The sequence below is a fragment of the Thunnus thynnus genome, chromosome 10 (assembly GCF_963924715.1).
Source record: "Thunnus thynnus chromosome 10, fThuThy2.1, whole genome shotgun sequence".
NCBI lineage: Eukaryota > Metazoa > Chordata > Actinopteri > Scombriformes > Scombridae > Thunnus > Thunnus thynnus.
This window is the reverse complement of record NC_089526.1, coordinates 23,333,128-23,355,297: the sequence shown is the minus strand read 5'-3', so window position 1 is coordinate 23,355,297 and position 22,170 is coordinate 23,333,128. Positions and strand designations below refer to the sequence as shown.

General features: G+C 40.2%; 1 protein-coding gene across 4 annotated transcripts in view; it reads left to right on the top strand.

The window, feature by feature from the left end:
* Positions 1-21,691, top strand: part of LOC137191770 (RNA-binding motif, single-stranded-interacting protein 3-like) — a 138,377-nt gene extending 116,686 nt beyond the window's left edge. For 3 of the 4 annotated variants that reach the window (XM_067602152.1, XM_067602151.1, XM_067602153.1), the window contains exons 8-14: positions 3,384-3,427; positions 8,394-8,490; positions 10,841-10,891; positions 16,626-16,742; positions 16,980-17,066; positions 17,715-17,839; positions 19,718-21,691. In XM_067602152.1, the coding sequence (XP_067458253.1) occupies positions 3,384-3,427; positions 8,394-8,490; positions 10,841-10,891; positions 16,626-16,742; positions 16,980-17,066; positions 17,715-17,839; positions 19,718-19,721 (525 nt within the window). In that variant the 3' untranslated portion in view covers positions 19,722-21,691. Of the gene's footprint in view, positions 1-3,383; positions 3,428-8,393; positions 8,491-10,840; positions 10,892-16,625; positions 16,743-16,979; positions 17,067-17,714; positions 17,844-19,717 lie in introns of those variants that run through there. The other variant, XM_067602154.1, reaches the window with a different exon arrangement.
* The last annotated feature ends 479 nt before the right edge of the window (positions 21,692-22,170 follow it).

Genomic DNA, 22,170 nt, shown 5'->3' with positions numbered 1-22,170 from the left:
TTACCTAACTCACTTAGATCAATTACTTCTTTCCATGACTTCAAGACTTTGTTGCTTGTCGACCTTAAATCTACTTGCTCTTGTTTTTGATTGTATGTACCTTCATTTTGTTCATAAGTAGACTTTACATTTGACATAATGTTATTTGATCTTTTCATTTATTTTAATCTTGTTCATACTTTGTGCAGATGATTCATGTAAAAGATGTAGTGGGTGGGTTTTGGGATGGTGGGAGAGCCCTTATGTGTATGTCCATGTTGATGTTATTATGTTGATTGTTTTGTGTTATTGTATTGTTTAATTTATTATCTAATGTATTTTGTTTTGTTTAAATATTGTGACTTTTATTTTCTGTGCCTGAGGACTCCCTCGAAAACGAGATGGTGCATCTGAAGGGGCTTAGCCTCTTTAAATTTTGAAATAAAAACGTTAACAATAATCTTATCATAGTCTACATACAGTTCAGTAGACTATAGTCTAGCATGGCCACAGCTGTACTGCAGGAAATGTTACATTAAGTCCAAAAAGTCATCTTTTTCATAAAATTAAAAAATCTGGCTGATGTCAGTTTCTTTTTCAGATTTTATTGCAGAGTATAAAATCTGAAAAGCTTGACAGGCCCCCTACGGGGTCATTATCATCTTTCATTTCCAATAACATGCTGTAGGCTGAATTAGAGATGCTGCTGACAGTATGAAAGCTGTCATATATGAAGGTTGTTAAATTTAAAATACAAAGTTTCTGCAAGACTTCAATGCAAAGTTGTTTTTCCTTTTGTTGAAACTCCCACCTCCAGTCTGTCATCTCCGGAAGAAATGAAACCTTGCACAGTGAATTGAAAGCAAATTGACTGTTGCACAATGTAGAGTTCAGAAGTTGTTAGTGTCGATACCAAAGCTTTAATTTACAGAACAAGAGAAAGTGAATAATAATGTCGCCACCCACGCACTGAGTGCAGTTTTTAACAGTTTCCCAACATTCGCATTACATGGAGGCTGGGAAAGAGCAGAGCGGTGAGGTGTAGTGAAATGAAACCGGCTGAAACAACTACGCGCTGAAACATGAGCCACCACAACAATAACAGGATATCACAGTGTATGTGCGTGACCTTCACGTGTGTCTGTGTGTAGCGGGCATAGATTGCAGTTTCAGTTTTTATTTTGTGAGAGCTTACAGTGACATATCAAAACAGGGCTTGCAGAGGAAAAGCATCTCTTCAGAGGTTTTTGCATTTGTTGGAGACAGATTTTCAAGTTCAGGCTGATTAATCTGATAAGACATCTGACCGTTGAGGTGCTTTGAGGAGCCTTGCTGTGTCCTTATACTCAGTCAGCTGACCATAATTTTCCAGAACCCACTCACTCCTTCATGAGTTTGGCATTGGGACTATGATATGAACACATATTATGCACAGAGTGAGTCACACATATAACAGTTATCAGTGACAAACGTGGACACACATACGCACTAATGCGGTAGTTGAGGAATGTTGTCTAGTCTTAGCTGTTAGATGAAGGAAACGTAGAGGTCAAAACACAAATCGGGATGTTTCACAGAGCTGATCTCTTCCTGCTCTAGCTCAGAAATCTTTTGTTGAAAAAGATAATTCAATAGATTGTCAGGGAACCAGCGCTTAATACAAATTTTGCTCAAGGTGAAAAGGAGAATTCTTGTGTATGTGTAACGTAGTTTTTACCTGGTTAAAGGTGCAGTGTGTAGGATTTAGTGGCATCTAGTAGTGAGGTTGCACCTTTAAGTCAGATGTTTGTATAAAAATAAATCCCGGGCTTTGGAATAATTCATTTTTGTCTTATGAAGTCATCCATTTTTGGCACTTCTTTTTATTGATTCCTAGAGTCTATATTGCCCCAGTCCTGGCGAGAGACAATGTTTGGGGAAAAACGAAACATCGCCGCAGAGTTCAACATCAGGGCACGCTTTCAACTCGTGTGCCAATTTGGAAGGGGAGCCTTGTGTGGAATATAGAAGAAATACAAATGACTTGTGTAGGGCTGCAGAGGAGGGTGGAACAGTGATAGAGGGAGAGATAGAGATGGAGAAAAAAATAAAGATTACAAGACTAAAAACACAAGTGTTGCTTAAAGTTTGTTCCAACATCAACAAGAGGCAGTCGAGTGGATCTTTTTCAAAGCTCAATACAGTCTCGTTCATTTGCATAGGGGAAAAGAGAGAGAGAAAAGTGTTACTCAATGATTAACACTTGACTCAAAAGGGACAACATTTACTGGATAGGAGGAGGGACAGAGAGAACACAAAGACAACTAAAATACCCTCTTGTAGTTGTAGTTTTGAGTTCATTCTGATACTGATATAATGCAGATAGAGTGCCAAACCTTATTAATTTGTAGTGTTGTGATACTGAGCCCGGAACTAAGGGCTCTGTAGAAAACTACAGTCCATCAGCAGCACTTCATGCGGTTAACAGTGTGTTGTAGCTCGATATTTTGTGTTAGAAAATGGTGACAATATATACAATGGAGCTGAAAACTGGATCACAATATTACAAATCTTTTCATCTGGCTCTCAAACTGTGAGAGGCTTTTTCCCGTCAGTGTCCTCTCAGTTCACTAAAATGAATTTTCGGCTCATTTTGACTCATAACTGGTTTTGGTGTCTCTTGGCCAATGTCAGTTTCCTGATTACAGACAGTACAGATGTTTGCTGTGGCAACAAGCACCAACTGTGTGTGTGACAGCTCAGACAGACCGATTTCAAAACCTACCAGGAACTTGCTCCAACAATCTTCTTTGTGCTTCTTTATCTTTGTACAGTTTACAAAGTTTGAGGCTCACACGTTTTAACTCAAGCAGATCCATTTCATTCCATTAACTTTGTGTGCATTTATTTAATCTCTATATATCATTTCACATTGTTAAATACAGCTGTACAGCAGTATATAGTCTACTATATTTTTGAGTATTTATTTACCATTCTAGAATCATTCTACTGATCAATTGCTTTTAAGTGGCTCATTTGGGATTTTTCCGCTACCTAGGACATCATCCATTGTTCTTTATTTAGCAGGTCTTTGTGTCCTACTCAATTGTTTAAATTGGTTCATTTTAAGTGAAAGCTTGTGTGTTCATTGTTTATTTTACATCATGAATCATCCTACTTTCCCTCCCTACAGTCTGTCTCTCCGTCACTTCACTGCCTGGTCAGAAGGAGTAACGCTAAACAGTTTTTTGTCACCATCAAATAACAGTTTACACATCCAAATCTTAATGATATAGTAACTTATTTGGTTAGAAAATATAAATGTTTAAGTGATAAAGTTTCAATGTATAAAAGATAAAGTTTATTTAAATGTTCATCTCTCTCTCTCTGTCTCTCTCTCTCTCTTTCTCTCTCTGTTTCTCTAGAGTGGTATGGCGTTGACGTATGATCCCACTGCAATGCAGAACGGGTAGGTGGAAAGATTTCCTATCAGATTTACAAATGTGTCCCTCTTTCGGCTCACATTCCCTGTCAAACATGTTTTAAGGGAACACCACAAAAAAAGTCACAACTTCACCGGTATTTAAACGTAAGCAATACTGACACTGGCAAACCTGCACAGATGCACATACATCAGCCAACCATCAGCACATCAACACTACTCACAAGAGCACTTGCATGCAAATGAGCAGACCGCACATACGCACACATTCTCAAACAGACACAGGCCGAACACACACACACACACACACATGCTCTCTCTCTCTTTCCCCACTCCTACTTGCACCCTCATTCTTACATCTGACTGATGCAGCAGGCGCATTTATTTATGCACCTATGCATACAAGCTGTCAGACATGTAGGTTTTGATTGCAGACAGGGAAGTTGGGCAGTGTTGCAGTGCCGCTGTAAGACTTTCGTCAGCCGAGGCTATCTGCAATGCTCCCAGGCTGAATGCAGAGAGTCGAGTGTCTGCCTGTTTCAGGAGGAAATTGGAGATCGGTCCTGTCTGCTAGGAACGCTGCTGGTGATGCAATCTCAGGAGACGCTTCCCTGCAGCTCTGTGTTTCTTTTTCTCCTCCTCCCTGTCGTCTCAGTCCTCCTTTGCATCCGTGCTTTCCCTTTTCTTCCTCTTTCTGACTGTTGTCCTGTTGTGCTTTACACATTTTACTTACTTTACCAACTCCTTATCACCTCTTAAACCAGTCCCTTTTCCCTGCATACTATATTATTGTTTTCTTGTTCCACCTTATCCTAATGTGCTTTCAAGTATTTTCAACTCTGTCTTCTCTTCTCCTCCTTCTCTGCATAGTTGTCTTGTCTAATCCCTTTCCTCTTCTAATTCCTCTTCTCTATTCCGAAGTAGCTGCTTTACTTTTGGTCATTTTTGGTGTCTTCGTGTGTGTGCGTGCCTGTGTGTGCCTGTGCGTGTGTAAATGCATGCTCAAACGCGAGCATCTGTGCGCTTACGGTGCTTAAACCCTCTCCGACCTCTCTTCCGAGGTCATCTGGGCTCCTTCCGGCGAAGCGCTAAATGACTGTGAAATGCTAATGCAGCTAATTAGAGAGGCGAAAAGCAGGGAGGAAAGCGGGTTGAATAAAAAGGGAGGGCCGAGCAGGGTCAAGAGGAGGGCAAAGGCAAAAATAAAGTCAGCCCAAGGAGAGGGGAAGGGTACGAATCAATTGCAGGTTTGCAAGTCTTTGCAAGCTTGAAGACGGCTGGGTTTTAGGGTCTGATGCCAATCTGATGTTATTGAAAACATGTGTCCCAACCGGCCAGACTGCTTTGGCTTATAGCCTGTCCTTTCTTTTATCAAGGAGACACAACATTCACTTTCTCTCTTTCTTTCTCAATCTCCCTCCACCTCCTATCTGATCTGTTTGCTGTCCTTTGTTTCTCTCTGCCTTTGTTCTTACCTCTCTTGCTCTGCTTTTCTTTATTTCTCTGGCCCACACACACACACACACACGCGCGCGCGCACACACACGCATATATGTTTTAGCATGCTCACCCACATTTCTCTGCTTAAAAGTCACTGAGGTCGGCACTAAATCATTTGCTAATTTTTCAGGGCAAACTCCTGACAGTGCAGCTAGGTCACACCAGGGATTCACAGAGAGGTTTTAAATTGAATCCTGTAGTAATGTTCTGTTCGCAATTACATGTTTAGTGTATTGTTTAAACAGCCGTGCTAGAGTCCCTATTGACAGCGTGCTGCTCAGGGCTAATAGCCTCCATCAATAACCTTGGATCTGTCCTCTACCTACTATTTCTCTCTCTCAATACACATCACTCTAATGAAAAATACAATAAACACAATCAGAGGACCATATTGAATAACGCGGATACTTTTGCTCATTTGTATTCATCAGTGACAGTAATACAGTATCTCTAATGCAAGTCATACATTAATTGTACAGTCAAAAAGATGGATCCACATTGCTGCATAATTAGTAATGGAGTTTTTTTCTTGTCACTGATTATCACTTTGACAAAACTTGGATCCATTTTGTATCTGTCCAAGCCTTTCAATGTCAAGTGGTATCTAAGGTTGAAACATATCATTAAATGCTGACATGCAGCGCTCTAGCTCTAAGAAAAAAAATCCTTTGAGGCTTTACTCATAAGTAAACCTGATGAGACAGAAAGGCAACCTAGAGTTTAGAGGTGTGAGTGGAAAATTAAAAAAAAATCTACATCAAGGGCAAATCTACGTAAATTGAGCCAAGGACAACACACCATGGGTAGAGCACATGATCGACCTGCGCATTAACTAGAGCTGAGCCTTGGCAAGAGAAAATGTATAGTGCCAATAATTGATGAGATTTCTTTTTCTGGTTCCAAGGAAGTGAACCACGTTGTATTTTGAAAAAGTAGAGAGTAGCTGTTGTAGCCCTGCTCTTTATGTACTACTACTTAGGCTTCAACACACCAAGTAGAGCATGAAAATTCAACAGGGAGGCTGGATGTCCGTGTGAAGCACAATCATGCTCCGGAGCTTATCGCAGGCAGTTGGAAACCAACTGCATCCACAAGGCCTAGACTGCAATAGTTCAAAAATATCTGAGGGTCTGTATCTCGCAGCTGAGTTCAAAACTGCTCGTGCTATCACTGACCAAACAAATGTAATGTGAAACAGAAAGTGCAATATCTGTACAGGTGGGCACCCCTGGCAACCCATTTCACCCTTGAAATGAGATGTGTATGTGTGGTGTCGCAGTGGAGTAGCATCAATCCATCTGTGTTTTCCTGTCTTTTGGCTGGATGCTGAGCCCAACAGTCATCCCAGTTAAGATAATACAGTTTTTATTGTATATTTAGTGTATTTAATCCAGAGTAGAAGTAGTTTGAGGTAACTTTAAAGTAAGTAAGTTTGATTTTTAAGTACTTTTTTACCCCAATTAAGCAGCACTTGATTTGTGGCAAGTACTGTTTTACACATTCGTGGCTGTGTTAGAGATAGAGAGGGGAGGGCTTCTCTCGCTGTCTCTTCCTCTCTCTCCCATTTTCTCCCTCTCTCTCCCTCTCTCTCGCTCTCTCCCTCCCCTCCCTTGCTCCATTATTCAGTCAACAGACACTTTGGGATCGATCGGGCACAGCAACACGGCCTGGCGGATGAAACATGTCCTCTCTAGGTACACAATGATAAATAAAGCACTGCGAGCCACAGCATTCTACCGCTGCAGGGTTGAGGGGGTGAAATGAAAAAAAAGAAAAAAAGAGATGGAGCAAAATCAGAAGGGCAAACAAAGGTATAGGGAGAGAAGTAAACAGAGGTAAAACGCAGATGTTACAGATGCAGCCTTCCCCACATAGTCAAGTATGCGTAGGTGGGAACATAAAGGGCAATACTGAAATGTTTCACCCACTCACACATTGACGTGATAATTCATTATTATGCATAGCAGAATCCTCTGTAACATGATATGTATCCCAGTCCAGTGTCAAGTCTCATTTTGAGATCTTTGATGGTGTGGCAAAGAGTGAAGCTGCAATATTTATTGTTTCCATGATAGCGTTAATGATGTCTGATCCATTTTGTCAGTGGTGTCTTGAAGTGTACTTGGTAGTTGAAAACAAGAAGATACAAAATACTCTTTTTCACCTTTGCATGTTGCTACGTCTGGAGAGCTAAAACTGTTCATGTAGAGGTCTTTGATTTTTGACCATGTAGTATTGTTTTTTTATCCTGCTGCTGGTTCAGTATTATCCCACTTCAATTAAAGGGGACCTATTAAGTTCATTTCCAGCTCTATATTTTTATTTTTGGATTGGCTTTGCATGATTCACAGTTCAAAAAACTCATTATTTATCTTATATTGGTTCTTTAGGCCCCCCCTCAGTTCAGCCTCTGTCTCTACTGAGCAGTTTTAGCTCCTGTTTCTTTTAGGCCCCTCTCCCAATGAGCCCACTCTGTTCTGATTGGCCAGCTTTCCGGAAGCCTGCCAAGGAGCAGCTGTATCAGAGTCATGTTAAGTTACTGCTGATGAAAACCCAACATTTACTGCTTTTGCTGCTTCATATTAAAAGCTTTTAAATGACTAAGTAATGGGAGACTTTTACTGTGAAGAATTTACAAGAAATGAGACGTGTTCCTCACCGAATTAGCAGAGCTTCGTTAGCAGCACTAAAAACAAGATATGGAGATATTTGGAGCTCTTTGTTCAGCGGATCAGTAAGAAATAATGCAGGGAGGAGTAGTACAAGCAGAAACAGCCACAGTGATGATGATGTTTGATGAAGAGCTGCAAACGATCAGCACAACTCCAACAGGTAAACAACTTATTTTACTTTGCCCTGCTGTGTAATGGAAAAACACTTACAGCGTGCCAGCTGAACTCGAGTCGTGGCTCGGTTTGACTACCCCTAAAACAATGGGAAAATGCCATAAAGTTAGCAGAGAGGAGCAGTGAACTAATCACGAGTTGACGTCGATCGGTCTGAAAGTAGAAAAAAATGTTGGAAACTGAGCGTTCAGAGCAGTCTAAAGCTGGTGTTTTGTGCTCACAGGGATTACTTCTACATATGTTTACCTCATTATTTGACACTTTGGCCACTTTCAATATGAACATCAGACATTGTGACATTGTATATATGACTTAAAATAAGGAATAGCATAATGGATTCTCCCCACCCTCTTCTCTCTCTCTCAACCCAACCAGTCAAAGCAGATGGCCGCCCACCTAGAGCCGGGTTCTGTTTGAGGTTTCTTCCCGTTAAAGGGGAGTTTTTCCGTACCGCTGTCGCCAAGTGCTTGCTCATGGGGGAATTGTTGGGTCGCTCTCTGTAAATTAAAGAGTACGGTCTAGACCTGCTCCATGTGAAAAGTGCCCTGAGATGACTTTTGTCGTGATTTGGTGCTATATAAATAAATTGAATTGAAATTTAATTTTGTTATACTGATGATGTAAACCTTTCTTGTTTGCTTTTATAGGTTCTACTCTTCGCCGTACAGCATCTCCACCAATCGGATGATTGCACAGACATCAATCACACCCTTCATCGCTGCCTCTCCTGTTTCCACATATCAGGTGGGTGGACCCTCTCTGAAGTTTACTGAGTTAGACCAGGCTTTGAGGGCCAGTAAAGGCTGTACCTTTGTTCCAGAAATTGACAGAGATATCTTGAATCTTGAATCAACTGGGAAATTGGCTGTCTCATAAACGATAGAAGCTTTGTGTTTATATGAATAATTTAATAATAAATTATGGTTTCGTCATGTTGAATACTTTCCGAATCCAGGTTACTTTAGGAAACACTTGTGTCTTTGACCCCAGCCACTACTGTCTGGCACCCCAAGGTCCAGTTTCTGACATGCTGTTTGCTAGCTTGCTGGCCAGCCATCAGATTTAGCAAAGCAATTAATGTTCTCAGTCAAGACAGGACTCCAACATACTTGAGTTGAGTTAACAACTCTGTAGAAATACATGGGACCAGGGCATTAGTGTACTAGTTGTAAATCTGTGGTTTTAAAGGATAAGTCTGGTGATGTTCCATATGTTTTTTTTTTATTGTCAACAAATCCCATGAAAAGACCAATCAAGTATTGCCTGTGTATACGAAGCCTGATTGACCTTATTCCTCTGTGGATGTTATGTTTCTTTATTATGATGAACATGGACACTGTAGTTTACTGTATATGAGTCAGTCCCATTTACACTGTTTTGGTGCTGTGAATACTCACTAGCACACTAAATATGTATTAATCCACAGCTAGAAAAAACTACTTACTTACGTACAGTGCCCAGCTGGTTTAGGAAATTATTTCACCATTTACAAAAATGAAACTATGTATTTATGACCTGTTTTTAAAGGTTTATATCTTAATTATGGAGAAATGGGCTTGATGCTGAGTGCCACAGACAGGGTAGGGAAGTCAAAAAGTATTGACTGACTGCAAGCATTGTTGTTCTTTTCATGGGCTTTAATGTAGATGTATATATTCATTTTCACTGGCCCACAGAATTCTGGCCCCTGGTTTCAAAATTATTTCTCAATTTTTCACTGTTGTCCTGTGTGTAGACACTGGATGTATAGATCAAGCATGTGGAGGTCATCACAGGAAATACTTTAACCCAGAAATTGAGTCATCTACTCTCTCCATTCAAGACACTTCTCAGTCTGGCAATAATAAAACACAGGCTTATACTGCAGCACACCTCCCTCGATCTTTCATTGTTAGGCACATATCCTCCTTTTGTCTCTATCCATCCTTTCTCTTCCACGCACGCAAACTATATGAATTCATGTCAAAGTTGGTTCTTTGAGAGGTTGACTCAGTACTTGATCCTCAGTTTGTCAAACAGATAGACTTTAAAATAAACACCAGTCCTCCCCCACAGCTTTTCTCCGACACGAAACACTGCTGTAAATGAGAAAGACTAATGCAAAGACACACCTTCGGCAATGCAGAATCACACACAGAAACACAATCACTTCCTGCTTTTTTGAAGAAGAAATTAACCTACCTTGCATTACTTTGACTTCTCGTAGTAAGATATAGATATGCTAACATGCACATGCAAACATATTATTACTATATGCGTGTATACTATACTTACATGTGACAAAGAGGCCTTCAGGGACTTGTTTCTCCTCATGTTAGAGTTGGGCAGTGGGTAGCAGTAGAAGATGAAAGTGGTGATTTGTTGCCAAGACAGGCTTTGATGATGAAACCTCTACTGTGAAGCCGTAATTATTAGACTGTATTGCTCTCTGTGGTCTCCATATCCTCTTATAATTACAACATAACATACTGTATAGTGGACCCTCAGTTACGGCTGTAATATTCTTTAAGACACACTGCCGCAGGGACTGAGGCTCAGAAATGGGCCAGTAAAGACTTGAGCTAATGACTTATTTTCTCTCTTCTCCTCTTTGGTTTCCTCATTTTCACTCCCTTCCTGTCATTCTGTCTTCCAATTGTCCCTCTTTATCTTCCGCCTTCCACCATTCTTTACCCACTTATAACAATCTTCTTTTTGATCTTCCCTTTCCTCTCATCTCCTCTTGACCTCCCCTCTGCATCCTCCTACTCATGCCCAACCCCTCTTTCTTTAATTACTTTATTTTTCTTGTCCTCCCTACACTCCTTATTTTCTTCTTTTTATTTCCTTCATCATCTTGGATCCTGTTTTCATCACCTCTGTCTTTACCACTTCTCTTCTCTTCTCTTCTCTTTTCTTCTCTTCTCTTCTCTTCTCTTCTCTTCTCTTCTCTTTTCTTCTCTTCTCTTCTCTTCTCTTCTCTTCTCTTCTCTTCTCTTCTCTTCTCTTTTCTTCTCTTCTCTTCTCTTCTCTTCTCTTCTCTTCTCTTCTCTTCTCTTCTCTTCTCTTCTCTTATCTTCTCTTCTCTTCTCTTGTTCTACTCTCCTCACCATAGGTCCAGAGTACATCTTGGATGCCACATCAACAGTATGTTATGCAACCTACAGTAAGTTTGGTTAACCAACATCTTTGTTTTTGTGTCATACTGTATGTTATCATTTCCCAGTGGAGTCATTTTCTCCAACACTTTTCATTGCCACCTTTTACACTGCATTTCTGCCTGTCATCTCTGTGTGTGAGTATATATCCATATTTGTTTGTCGTGCGCTTCTGTCTCTGCTAAAATGGAAGGATTTTTTAAAAATGCTTGTTTTATTTCAAACATTGCATCTTTATTACATACATATGTGGATGTCAAGATGACACTCACGTCACCAATTGATTTATTTCAGAATCCATCTTATCCATCTTAGAAACCATAGATCTTGTATTGTGCCAGAATGCTCACTATAATTGCCTTTTACCTACAACAATATTTAATAAGTTCCTTTTTTCTGTTGTTAATCAATTTAATCTCACAGCTCAGGTATGCAAATGATAGCGATGACAGCAGGTTATTGATAAATCGCTATGAATCACCAAGATTGTAAAAAGCCAATTAATAAAAGAAAAATGACACACAGTTTAAAACGAGTGCAGAATATGAGAGCCAAACTCAAGTCTGACCAGAGAAAAAGTGTGGCCCTGCATCTGAGTCTTACTCTGCTGAATCAGCCTGAGCTTAACCTCCGTATAGCAGCTCCAAGAGCTCAGCGGAGCCGACTCTGACATCCATAATAAAAGGTTGCTCCCTGCTGGTTTGAAATAAAACTGCAGGCACAGAACACTGGCTAACACTATATAGAGCAATACAATATAGCAGTCTACGAATCTATGCTTCACATCCGGCTGGAGGTCTCAGCATTTCTGTCATTCTGATCATCTGCATTGTAATTGTGATCTGAATGATTCATATGTACTTAGACTGTTTAAGCTTTGTCTCTCCAAGCTCAAACACACACACACACACATACACACACTTTGCTTGAAACACAAACATCTATTCAAACACACACATACATTTACATTTACATTTACAGTCACGTAAGTTCACTGTAAATGTAGGTGTACAGTCAATTCTTCACATCTACACTCACCCACAGATTCTCTTACTTCTTTTCGTATACTCTCTTTCATACGACTTTGTCACAGTTTTCACTCCCTTGTAGCTGGGGACTGTATACAGCTATAATAACAGGAGACTGAATTTTGAACCTCCACAGGTTACGCTTTCTGCCCAATGTAAAGCCTGTCTGTTTGACTTACACTAACTACCCAAACATACAGTATGAAATCCCTACACCTTTACCCAGTCCAGTGGCAGATTCCTGTCTACAATAAGTGGAGGGAGTAAGGCAGGCCTCAGCAGTTGAACCCTGTTTACTAGTTGATTATTTCTCAGTACTAAAGGTTCAACTGAAAAGAAAATGACAGGCAGAATATATTCATTTTGGGACTGTTGATATCCAATAACCTTGAAAGGGCTCCAGATGAAAATAAACCTTAATCATCTCTATGACATTTATTCATGGTAGTTCACAGTTCCAGTGGTTCTGCTTGAGTGCAGTGTGCATTAGTTATTTTTGCATTAACACTGAAAAAACTGTTAAACTAGCCTGTGAAACCTGAATTTAATTTTTATACCCATGGTTTTTAATTAAACACCTGTTCTGAAAATGTCCTCTCCTTAGACAGAGTTCACATGAAGGGGAAAGAAATGTTTTCATAGGGATTTAATGACATTCTATCACTCAGAAAGTGAAGGATTTAATCATAAGAATTTCAGTGATGATGGCTATCATAGCTGGCAAAAAACATTCATACACACACACACATCATGGACAGGTTATTTTTAGATTTTTGGCAAGCTCCTTTCATACGGATAATTTCTCTAGAAAATAAAGCTGGCTTCACTTACAAAGAGATGATAGTCAGAACAGATTTTATCATACAGATTTTGACCAAACTGCACTGCAAGGGTTAGTCAGTTGGTTTTCTGCCAACATCTGCAGACAATTTTACACCTGCAAAATTCAGTTATGCACCATTGAAATTGTCAGCTGTGGGAGGATGGAGGATAAAGGCAGCACAGATATGGTATATCAGCCATGCACTGAGGAATTCTAGTAAATACTGTCTTACACAATAGTTATAAAATTGTACCAAATTCTTCTGCTTCCCCTCTCTGCTGCTCTCACTTCATATCTGTCCTCCTCTTTGTGTCTATCTGCCACCTCCTAGAAACATTCTGTTGTCATGTCTGATTAAAATTATGTCTGAGTGAGGATAATATCCATCTGTAAATGTGTTTTCAAACAAATGTCCTTTATAATTATTTGGCAGGCCGCTTGATATGACTTCCTAAGACTTGGGAGAAGACTGAGATAGAAGAGAGGAGAGAACAAGAGGTCGGGAGAAGAGAAAATAAATAAATAAATAAATAAAAGAAGTGCGTGCATTTGACAGAGAGAGGATAGGGGAGAGAGGCAGGCGCAGGGAAAGGAGAGGAAAGAAGGGATTTACAAAGAATAAATCAAGAACAAAGAAAAGAAAACAACTGCTGCAAAAGCATGTCTGGGCTGTGCATGCCTGTTCCCCAGTCTTGTCTCTGCATAGTCAAAATCCCTGTTAAACAACAAAGGCGAAGGCTAGTCATTGTATTTCCTGGATACAGAAGAGCTTGGCAAATTAAAGCTGCATCAGGGAGGGAGACTGAGAGAGACACAGCAGCTTAATTCTGTTCCTATGGTAGCAGAGGCTTCGTCTGCGTCTCCTCACTGCTGTACCACAGTTAATGACTGGTAACTTGGATTAATGGTGTGCGCTCATTGACACATTTAGGTTGACGCACACAAGCGCACCTCTGCTAATCACTCAGTCAGCAGTCCGTCATGCAGTTAGAGATACAGATACACACTGTAGACACACGGTTACTTCAGAATTTAATGACTCTGATGAAAAAGGTTAGAATGAGAGAAAAAAGTAGTGCTAAGCGCTGTTTTTGTTCCTCACGAATAGCGAAGGTGCACATGCATGCACTCACACAATTATAAATACACACACAGACACAAGCCTGAGTATGCTCCCTCTCAAATTAACTCAGATACACACAAACACACCTATACACACAGTGGAGTGCCTTAAGAACTGTGTGTTTCCGAGCCTTGGTGGAATGCCCAGATTACTTGAACTCCCTGTCTTTACATCTTAATTAGTGAGAGGATGTCTTTGTGCATAATTACTCACAAATCCCCTTACAGGAAATGAATGCATTACCCTAACCATGCATAGCAAAAAAAAAAAAAATACAAGGAAGGCGGCTTATTGGGGAGGGCTATAATGAGACATCCAAAGAATTGGGATTTCAGATCTTCCTGAGTTAAATTGCCATGTTAAGCCCATTTGAGGAGACAAAGGGGGTGAAGAATGTGATGGAAGAAATCAGACTTCAGAACATATCATGGCTTGCAAATAGTGCGCAATACTTGATTCGTTTCTCTTTTTTTAAATGCTGAGTGTCTGTTGAACCATCACCCATGCATGCATGCATGTGGGTGCATGTTTAGAGTTTACAACAGACATACCAGTCTTTTTGCTTGACGTAGCCCTGTAAAATCCTGTGGCTTTGTGTGTAAACAAAGGCAAAGTGAGAGAAAGAAGGCATGGTTTCAGTATGGAAAATCAATTTGTAGAATAATACAAACATCTGCTCCTCAGAACACACCACCTGAAAGAGAATAAATAATGCCGGTTCGTTTGCGTGCTTGCGCACATAGTTCTCCTGTCACACCAGCAGCAGTTAGTAGTTTTCCCGATAAACGGGTGTCATTATCACTAATGCTGTGTATTTGAGGCTGCACGGTGCCTGCAGCATTCTGCTAGTCAGCTTCACTTCTATACTGAAAAAATGACAGCACAAGGAGGGGGGAGTGAAAGAAAGAGCGAGTTCAAAGTTGAAGCAGATCGTGTATTTTTTCTCTCTCTCTCCTGTCCTTGGGGAAAAGCTAACTGTCTGTCTGGCGTGCTCATTTACTGCTTAGCTCAAGAAAAACATCAACACACATGCGTGTACTCTACCACATACAGTACAATTATTCACTATATATCACACACCAACTATGTGCTAATTCATAGTGTACACATGCGGGATAATAGGTTTAACACTTGTACAAATAAATCAGAGCAGACAATTAGTTATTGTGGGTTTCCTTTTGCTTTATGAGGCTTTCTCTCTGCATGGGAGCCTGCTGCGAGCTTGGATGAAGTGAGAGGAAAAAGCAGGGGAGGATGAGAAATCATTAAACGAGAGAACATATTATATGGATGGATGAAAAGCTTGGGTATTACCTAGATTTTGGCTGCTAAATCTACCTACCTGAGCCAAAGCTTTGTGTGGGTTTATGGGAAGATCGGTGATGCATCTTTGTGTGGATGCTTCTGTGTGTGTTAAATGTGAATGTGTGTGTGTGTATGCAGGAGATGTGCCACTCACTTGCAATGATGAGGACAGTTGTCAGAGCATTTCTGATAGCCAGGCTGCTGTGTTCTTCAAACAACTATGAAGACAGCAGTTAGGAGGAAGAACACTCACCACTGTTAACAGCTCTGACAATCCCTGTCTCTGTGTGTGTGTGTGTGTGTGTGTGTGTGTGTGTGTGTGTGCGTGGGTGCGTGCGTGCGTGTGTGTGTGTTTGAGAGAGAGCATCTCTGTGAAGCTTGCAGACGGAAGGATCTGCACTTACAGCTTCACAGCTGTGAACAGTTCTGACAGACTGTATGTGCCTTCAAGAGGAACGCTTCACACAGCTAGAACTTTCATAACTGTGTGTGTGCGTGTGTGTTGACTTATTTGTGTTTGTGATGTTGTGAGCCTCCCTGCGAAACCCTTCAGATACAGAGCCGTTAAGATGACTGCCATACGGCTGTGCTGTTGCCTAAAATACCTAAATTTAATACCTGTGTTCTTCTAACATCCTGTTTCAACATGCAGCTACAGAAGTTCTGACTGCTCTCTGGAACGATACTGACACGGATCCACTGATGCTGTCTGTGCTCATGGGAAGTGTAGTTAAACAGCTATCACAAATGAATAGTTTTTACTGCTGCAGGGATGTTGCCAAGCATCTCAGCACATCTCAGCCGTTGAGTTTGTACCAGAGCTGTGCTGGAAAAGTAAAGCTCAGCGCATCAAGGTGTAAGGCTGCATCAAAGCCCTTCACATTGAAGAGATTTACAGTAAAAGCCTTTCTGCTCTATTCAGAAGCATGTTCTGTCAAGCCTGCCTGGCAAGCCGCATTGCCATGTACTAAGTCAAACCATTTGCAGTCATCAAACCTAACTGGATTGGAAGTCTAAGCTATTTCGTCTAGCTGCATGTCTTATTCTGTCAGGTTTACACGTTTGAAATATTTGCACTTTTTCTGCATCACAATAAACACAGTGACAAATCTTGGTTGTGATAATCTTGTTATGTTATCCAGCTTTACCTACGAGTCTTCCTTTCTTTATTGTATCTTAGTTTGAGGTATAGGTTTAGGTTTAGGGACATTTCGTTCTGCACTCTCCTTCATCTGACACTCATTCCCTTTCCTCTAATTTCATCCTTTCTTCTACTTCAATCTTCTCTCCTCTACCATCCCTCCATATCCCACCTCCTGTGTTTAGTGTAAATATTTATGTTCACAGTGTTTTCCCTTGAATGTTATCCGTTATGGTCCTCTGGTTACTGGACAATACTTCCCTCAGCTCGCACCACAATGTCTATAAACCAGCTGGTCATGTGTGCTTCCTTCTTCCCTCAGGGTGCTGTGATCACCCCAGCCTCGGCCATAGAGCCCAGTTTGTCTCTTCATCCCTCCAGTGTAATGGCTCCTCTCACCCAGCAGATGAACCACCTGTCTCTGGGGACTACAGGCACTGTGAGTCTCCCTTTTCACCTTGTCTAACTCATCTTGCTCTGCATCCATGTCGAAAGTGTGCGATGACCCTGGGACCAAGCAAAACTGCTGTTACGTAATGCCTTATGAAATGTCAGAAAACCCAAAGTCTCAGCAGGAGATGCTATACTCTTAATCAAGGGATTCTGGGACACATATTGTTTAAGCTTGTATTATAATAATGTCTCTGTGTCTTTGCCCCACCTACTTTCTCTGCAGTACATGCCTGCTGCAGCGGCTGCTCCTATGCAAGGAACCTACATTCCCCAGTACACTGCAGTGCCTGCCTCTGCCATCACAGTGGAAGTAAGGACAAAAGAAGTTGTTCACTGACTTTATTCTAGTCATTTTATTATTTTACCCTTATGCAGCAGCCTACTTTGGGTCTTCCAGGACTGGATTTATAATATTTATTGTAAGGGGTTGAACACAAAACAAGGAGTCACAAAACAAATGAGATTATGTGTAATAAGGAATTTAACTTGAATATACGTATGATATTCTCAGATTAAAATATTCCAGTAAATACAGTTTAGAATGGCTATGCTGATAATAAATGAAAACCACTCCTCTGGAAATTCAATATTCAGTGAGATCTCAGTGTCACTAATTTATTGCCATTGAGCCAACTTGAAGTTTTAAGCCTTGATAATGTCACAAAATCACGTTTTAGTAATGTGGCCTGTAAGTCAGGGAAAAACATTGCCAATAATTTATACAAAACTCCCAGGGACAAGAAGAACTAAGTGTGAATTCTTAAAATGAGCGTCACAAATTAAACAGAGCCTGCTTGAAGCAATTTAGACCATCACCTTAACTCAATACCAAGTGTTTGGATACTCTGGATTTTTTTGTTTTTTTTCTCAGGATAAATCATCTGTATTTCAGTGCTTAGAGTCTAACATTCTAATTAGACCAAATAGTTAAATATCTGACTAATGTCTGATGTGTCAGGGTGTGGTGACAGACCCATCTCCGCAGACAACCGCCCCCTCCTCGCAGGACGCCAGCGGGCAGCAGCCTTTATCAGTGGAGAATACAGGGGATCATGCCACAGCCTACTCTTACCAGCAGACTAAGTAAGTGTAGCTAATAGACGTCTGTCTCTATTGCATTCTTTCTGTACATCTGTATATTATGGTGTTGCTATATTATCCCTGCATTGCACTTGTCAGACAGATGTTTGCAAAAACAGCAGTGACAGTGCTGTTGAAAGTGGATGCCAAGTGGAAATGAGGATGGATGCAAATCTGTGATTCTGTTAGTACACAGCACCGTATATATGTCAGTGTGAGGCAGTGATATATTAGATAGACCATAAATTATTTTTACTGGTAGATTTATCAGGACAAATAGGCAGGAACTTCAGAGGACTTTTTTGATTTTTTCACATAATTTATTTTTACCTATAGTGTAAATCAGTTAGAATATATTCATATAGACTTGTCACTTGGCGCTTGCATGGACATAAACTATAGTTTATGTGATAATTTGGCACTTTTGGCTGTAGTTTGATTTCAGAAATATCTCGGTTTCCATTTTCAGATTAAAGCTTTAAGGATTCCCTACTTGATTGTCTTGGTAGCCTCTTGGTTAAGGCACATAACTACATAACTGCAACATCCTCTGATTCCAGTTGGAGTCCGTGTCATTCCCCTCTCTCTCTCCCCCCACGCCTTCTGTCTATGACAGAACTGTCCATTTATCAAATAAAAGCAAAAATCTTTCCCTACTTAACATAGCTAGAATGCTAAAAGCTTGTGAAACCTTTAAAATACAACACATTGTTAAAGATGAAACTAGGGCTGAAGTGAACCAAAGAAAATCTTGGTCAACTGAAATCGTACATACTGAACTCAGCAGCCACACATTTCTCCATTCTCTATTTCTCTGTTTTGTGTCTCTCCCATTAATCATTTCACAACCCCTCAGATTTATCTGGTGACACTTTTGAGGGGCCAGACCCCTAGGTTGGGCACCACTGGAGTAAACTAGCTAACTGTAGTAGTTCAAACTAACTCCACCTCTGTACCGCCTTGTACCACTGCATTTAGACAGGTCCAGGTTAGCCATATCCCCCTGTTACCAGTCTTAATGCTAAGCTAGGTTAACCATCTCCTACCTCCAACTTCATATCTAATGGACAGATACAAGAGTGACATCAAACTTCTCTTCTAATTCTCAGCAAAAAAGTAAATAAGCATATTTCCCAAAATGTCGAACTATTCCTTTAAAGATGTGTCTTCTTGCATATGCACATGGAAAAACCCAGACAGAGCCTGGGAGGAAGAGAAGAAAGATATGTTAGAAAATCAAGCCACTTACACAGAAACTCTACCGATTTTACACATCAAAGCCTGTTTACGAGTCTGGGGGAGTACCACTGCATATGTGGAAAAAGTACTATAAAGCCTTTTGTGGCTCCAGAGGGAGCTGAGGGAAGTCTGATAATGTCAGTTGAGGGCTGAAGTCTACATGTTTGAAAATTTAACTAGCATAACACACCCAAATCTCCAACCCAAATGTTAGTGGTCAAGTTTTGTAGGTAATATAGGCGCCAGGATTTGACAAGTAAGAAGAATGCAGGAATAAAAAAGATGATATCTCTGGTTCTGCTGCAGTGATACTGATCCTTTTTCTTTTATAAGTGTCCACTGTGAGTAAAGCAATGTTATAAGAGTGCAATACTAAATCAGTGGACTACTCTTTTAAGTGGACTGAGGCCCAAGCTGCTCAGGTGTAGACCATTTCCTGATGGCCCTCCCAACTCTGTATGTTGGCTCTTGATCCAAGCCAAATCAGTTACATAATCACAGCTTCCTAGATAACCTACTGGTGGTTTCCTTTACAAGCGGCGGTTGGACGAAGAATGTTGTGCCTGCTTTAGTAACAGTAACATTGTCCACAGTTTCTTCAGTTACAATGTTTTCACTGACTTGTTTTTCTGTCTCTTTTAGATAACAAGATTGGTAGGAATCATTGCTGCATTGCCTTTAGAAGGACTGCACTGAGGCGCTGGAGACACAGAGAGAATCAAAATGAAACGGGGACTATATAAGGTGACATGGACAACACTGAGGGGAGAATGCTTCCACTGTGCACAGGCACCAAATAAAAGACAAAATGAAGAAAAAAAAATCAATTCTATTTCTTACCTGGTTGATCCAAGAAAAAGACAGAAGAAAAAAGAAATGATGATTTGCTGAACTTGAGGACAATGAAATCAAACGCAGTCTGCAACTTTGAGTTTATTATTTCTCACTGTGAGACTGGACTTTGCCTCCAAAGGAAAAAGAGAAGACATAGACTGAAATCTAAACTCAACCAACAAACTGTACAGAAAAAAAGAACATTTGAATGTGCAGGTAGATTTTCAGACTTTTTTATTAAAAAAGAAAGGAAGCAAAGTCTAGAAAAAACAGGTTGTCTTCCTTTGATATTAAGCTACATCATTTTCATCCTTTTTATTATTTGAGTAGTTTTCTAGAATATCAATGTTTTCGTAAATCTTTATTGCCTTAATTTTCTCAAACTTTGGGAAACAGTCTCCATAGTGTTGAATTATTAAAAAAAAGACTGAGTGGTTGAGTGATTTGAGCGGTTCTTAGAGTTCTTGGAGACTAAATCTAAAAGCTATCTGTACAGGATAAAAAAAAAAATATGGTTGTATTTGTATGAAGATGATTTTAAATTATGTGGTGCAGTGCAGCTGTTGGTTGGTAGGAGAAAAAAAATCTTGTGGGACTTGTGGGAGGGGTCAATCCACTGCTTCCTGGAAAATGCAGTTTAGTTTCATCATGAGTTAAAAATTTTTGTTCCTCCATCGCATTTGTATTTTTCTGTTTTTTACTTGCATTCTTTTTACCTTCAAAAATGTTTTTGCTTTGCCTGCTTTGCTTGTCTCACTGCAAAAAGAAAATTAAAAAAAAAAACAGCAGCCTACAGGTGGCATATTTTATACCAAAGATGAAGAAACTAGGTAGTGAAGAGATCTTCCTCATGTTGCTTTCTCTTTATTTTTTCACCTCTGAACCTGAGATTTTTCTTGCTTGACATGCTGTTTGTGTGTGAGATAATTGTATCGGTGACTGAGAACATGCAGTAGCTCTTCAACACAATTGCCTCAACCAGAAAATTGTGCTCTGAGATGCTTTGTTTAGCTTTCGATCAAACGCGGTAATGATCTAAAGTGGGAGAGACCAGACACCCTGTGGAGGTTGTGGAAGAGATGGGTATATTATTGGGAATAAGTTGGTATCGTATATTTTAGTGGTAACGAGGCTGAAAATGCATTTTATCCTGTGGAATATTGGTGTGTACTCTTCAAAGCTGTGTGTACACACAATTACACCGTCCTCAGGCTGCATTGTGGCTGCATCCTAAATGTCCACAGTGAGATGCAGTAACTCTATGACTGCAAGCCAAAACACTCTAGATGTAATTATTTTGAAATGCATAGTCTCAGTCCACACAACATACTGTTTTACACCACTGTCTTGCCAAACACAAGCCATTTAAAATGTGAGCAGGGCGATGATCTCTGTAAGAGGAAAGGGCATTTCTGTTCAACAAAATCATTTAAGCTTGTGTAAATTCTCCTGAGAGGACAAGGAGAATGTTGTTGTTTTTCACTTTTTCTTATTGTGTTGCCTTTTTTGGTTTTTGATAATTGATTATGATGTGTGAGCTGCTAAATACTTTTCAGTATTGGGGAGTGAGGTTGTCTTGTGTTGGCTGGGTGTGGAAGAGGTGCACCTCCAGAATGACAGTAATTGACCATTTTAAGACAGGATAAAGACAGTTCCTGTACATTGTTATCCATGACTTGACGATGTAAAAAGCATCCTGCAAGTTTTGTGCCTCTTTTCAAGTGAATGAAAAGACGTGATCCTGGTTGCAGCCTTTGAAAAACACAAAAAGATCTCTCTCAATTGAGAACAAAAAACAAACACTATCAAACTGTCTGACACCAGCTCTGAGGTCACCCCCCTCGAAGCCCCGCCCACCTGACCCTCCACCAATGAAAGGAAGCTAATGGAGACGGAAACATAGAAAAAGCATGGTTCAACCAAAATCAAGCAGATACTAACCTCTATTGGAGAATAAATTATTGAAAAAGGAGAGAGAGAGAGAGAGTAGAGAAGCGAGAACAAAAGTAATATTTATGAGATCTTTTTTGTACACGTGTGTAAAAGAAGATGAAACAGAAATAACTTTGATGATGCTATTTTTTTATTTGCTTGGTCACATGCCTCCCATGTCTTTCAAATTGTGATTCCGAGAGTGTCTGTAGAACCAGTGGATATTGCTGTAGTTTCAAATGTCTCTTTTCTTTTTGTTTTCTTTTTAGACAAATCTTTCAATAAAAAAATGTTTCAAACAGTGGATACTCTGTAGTGTATACTCTGCA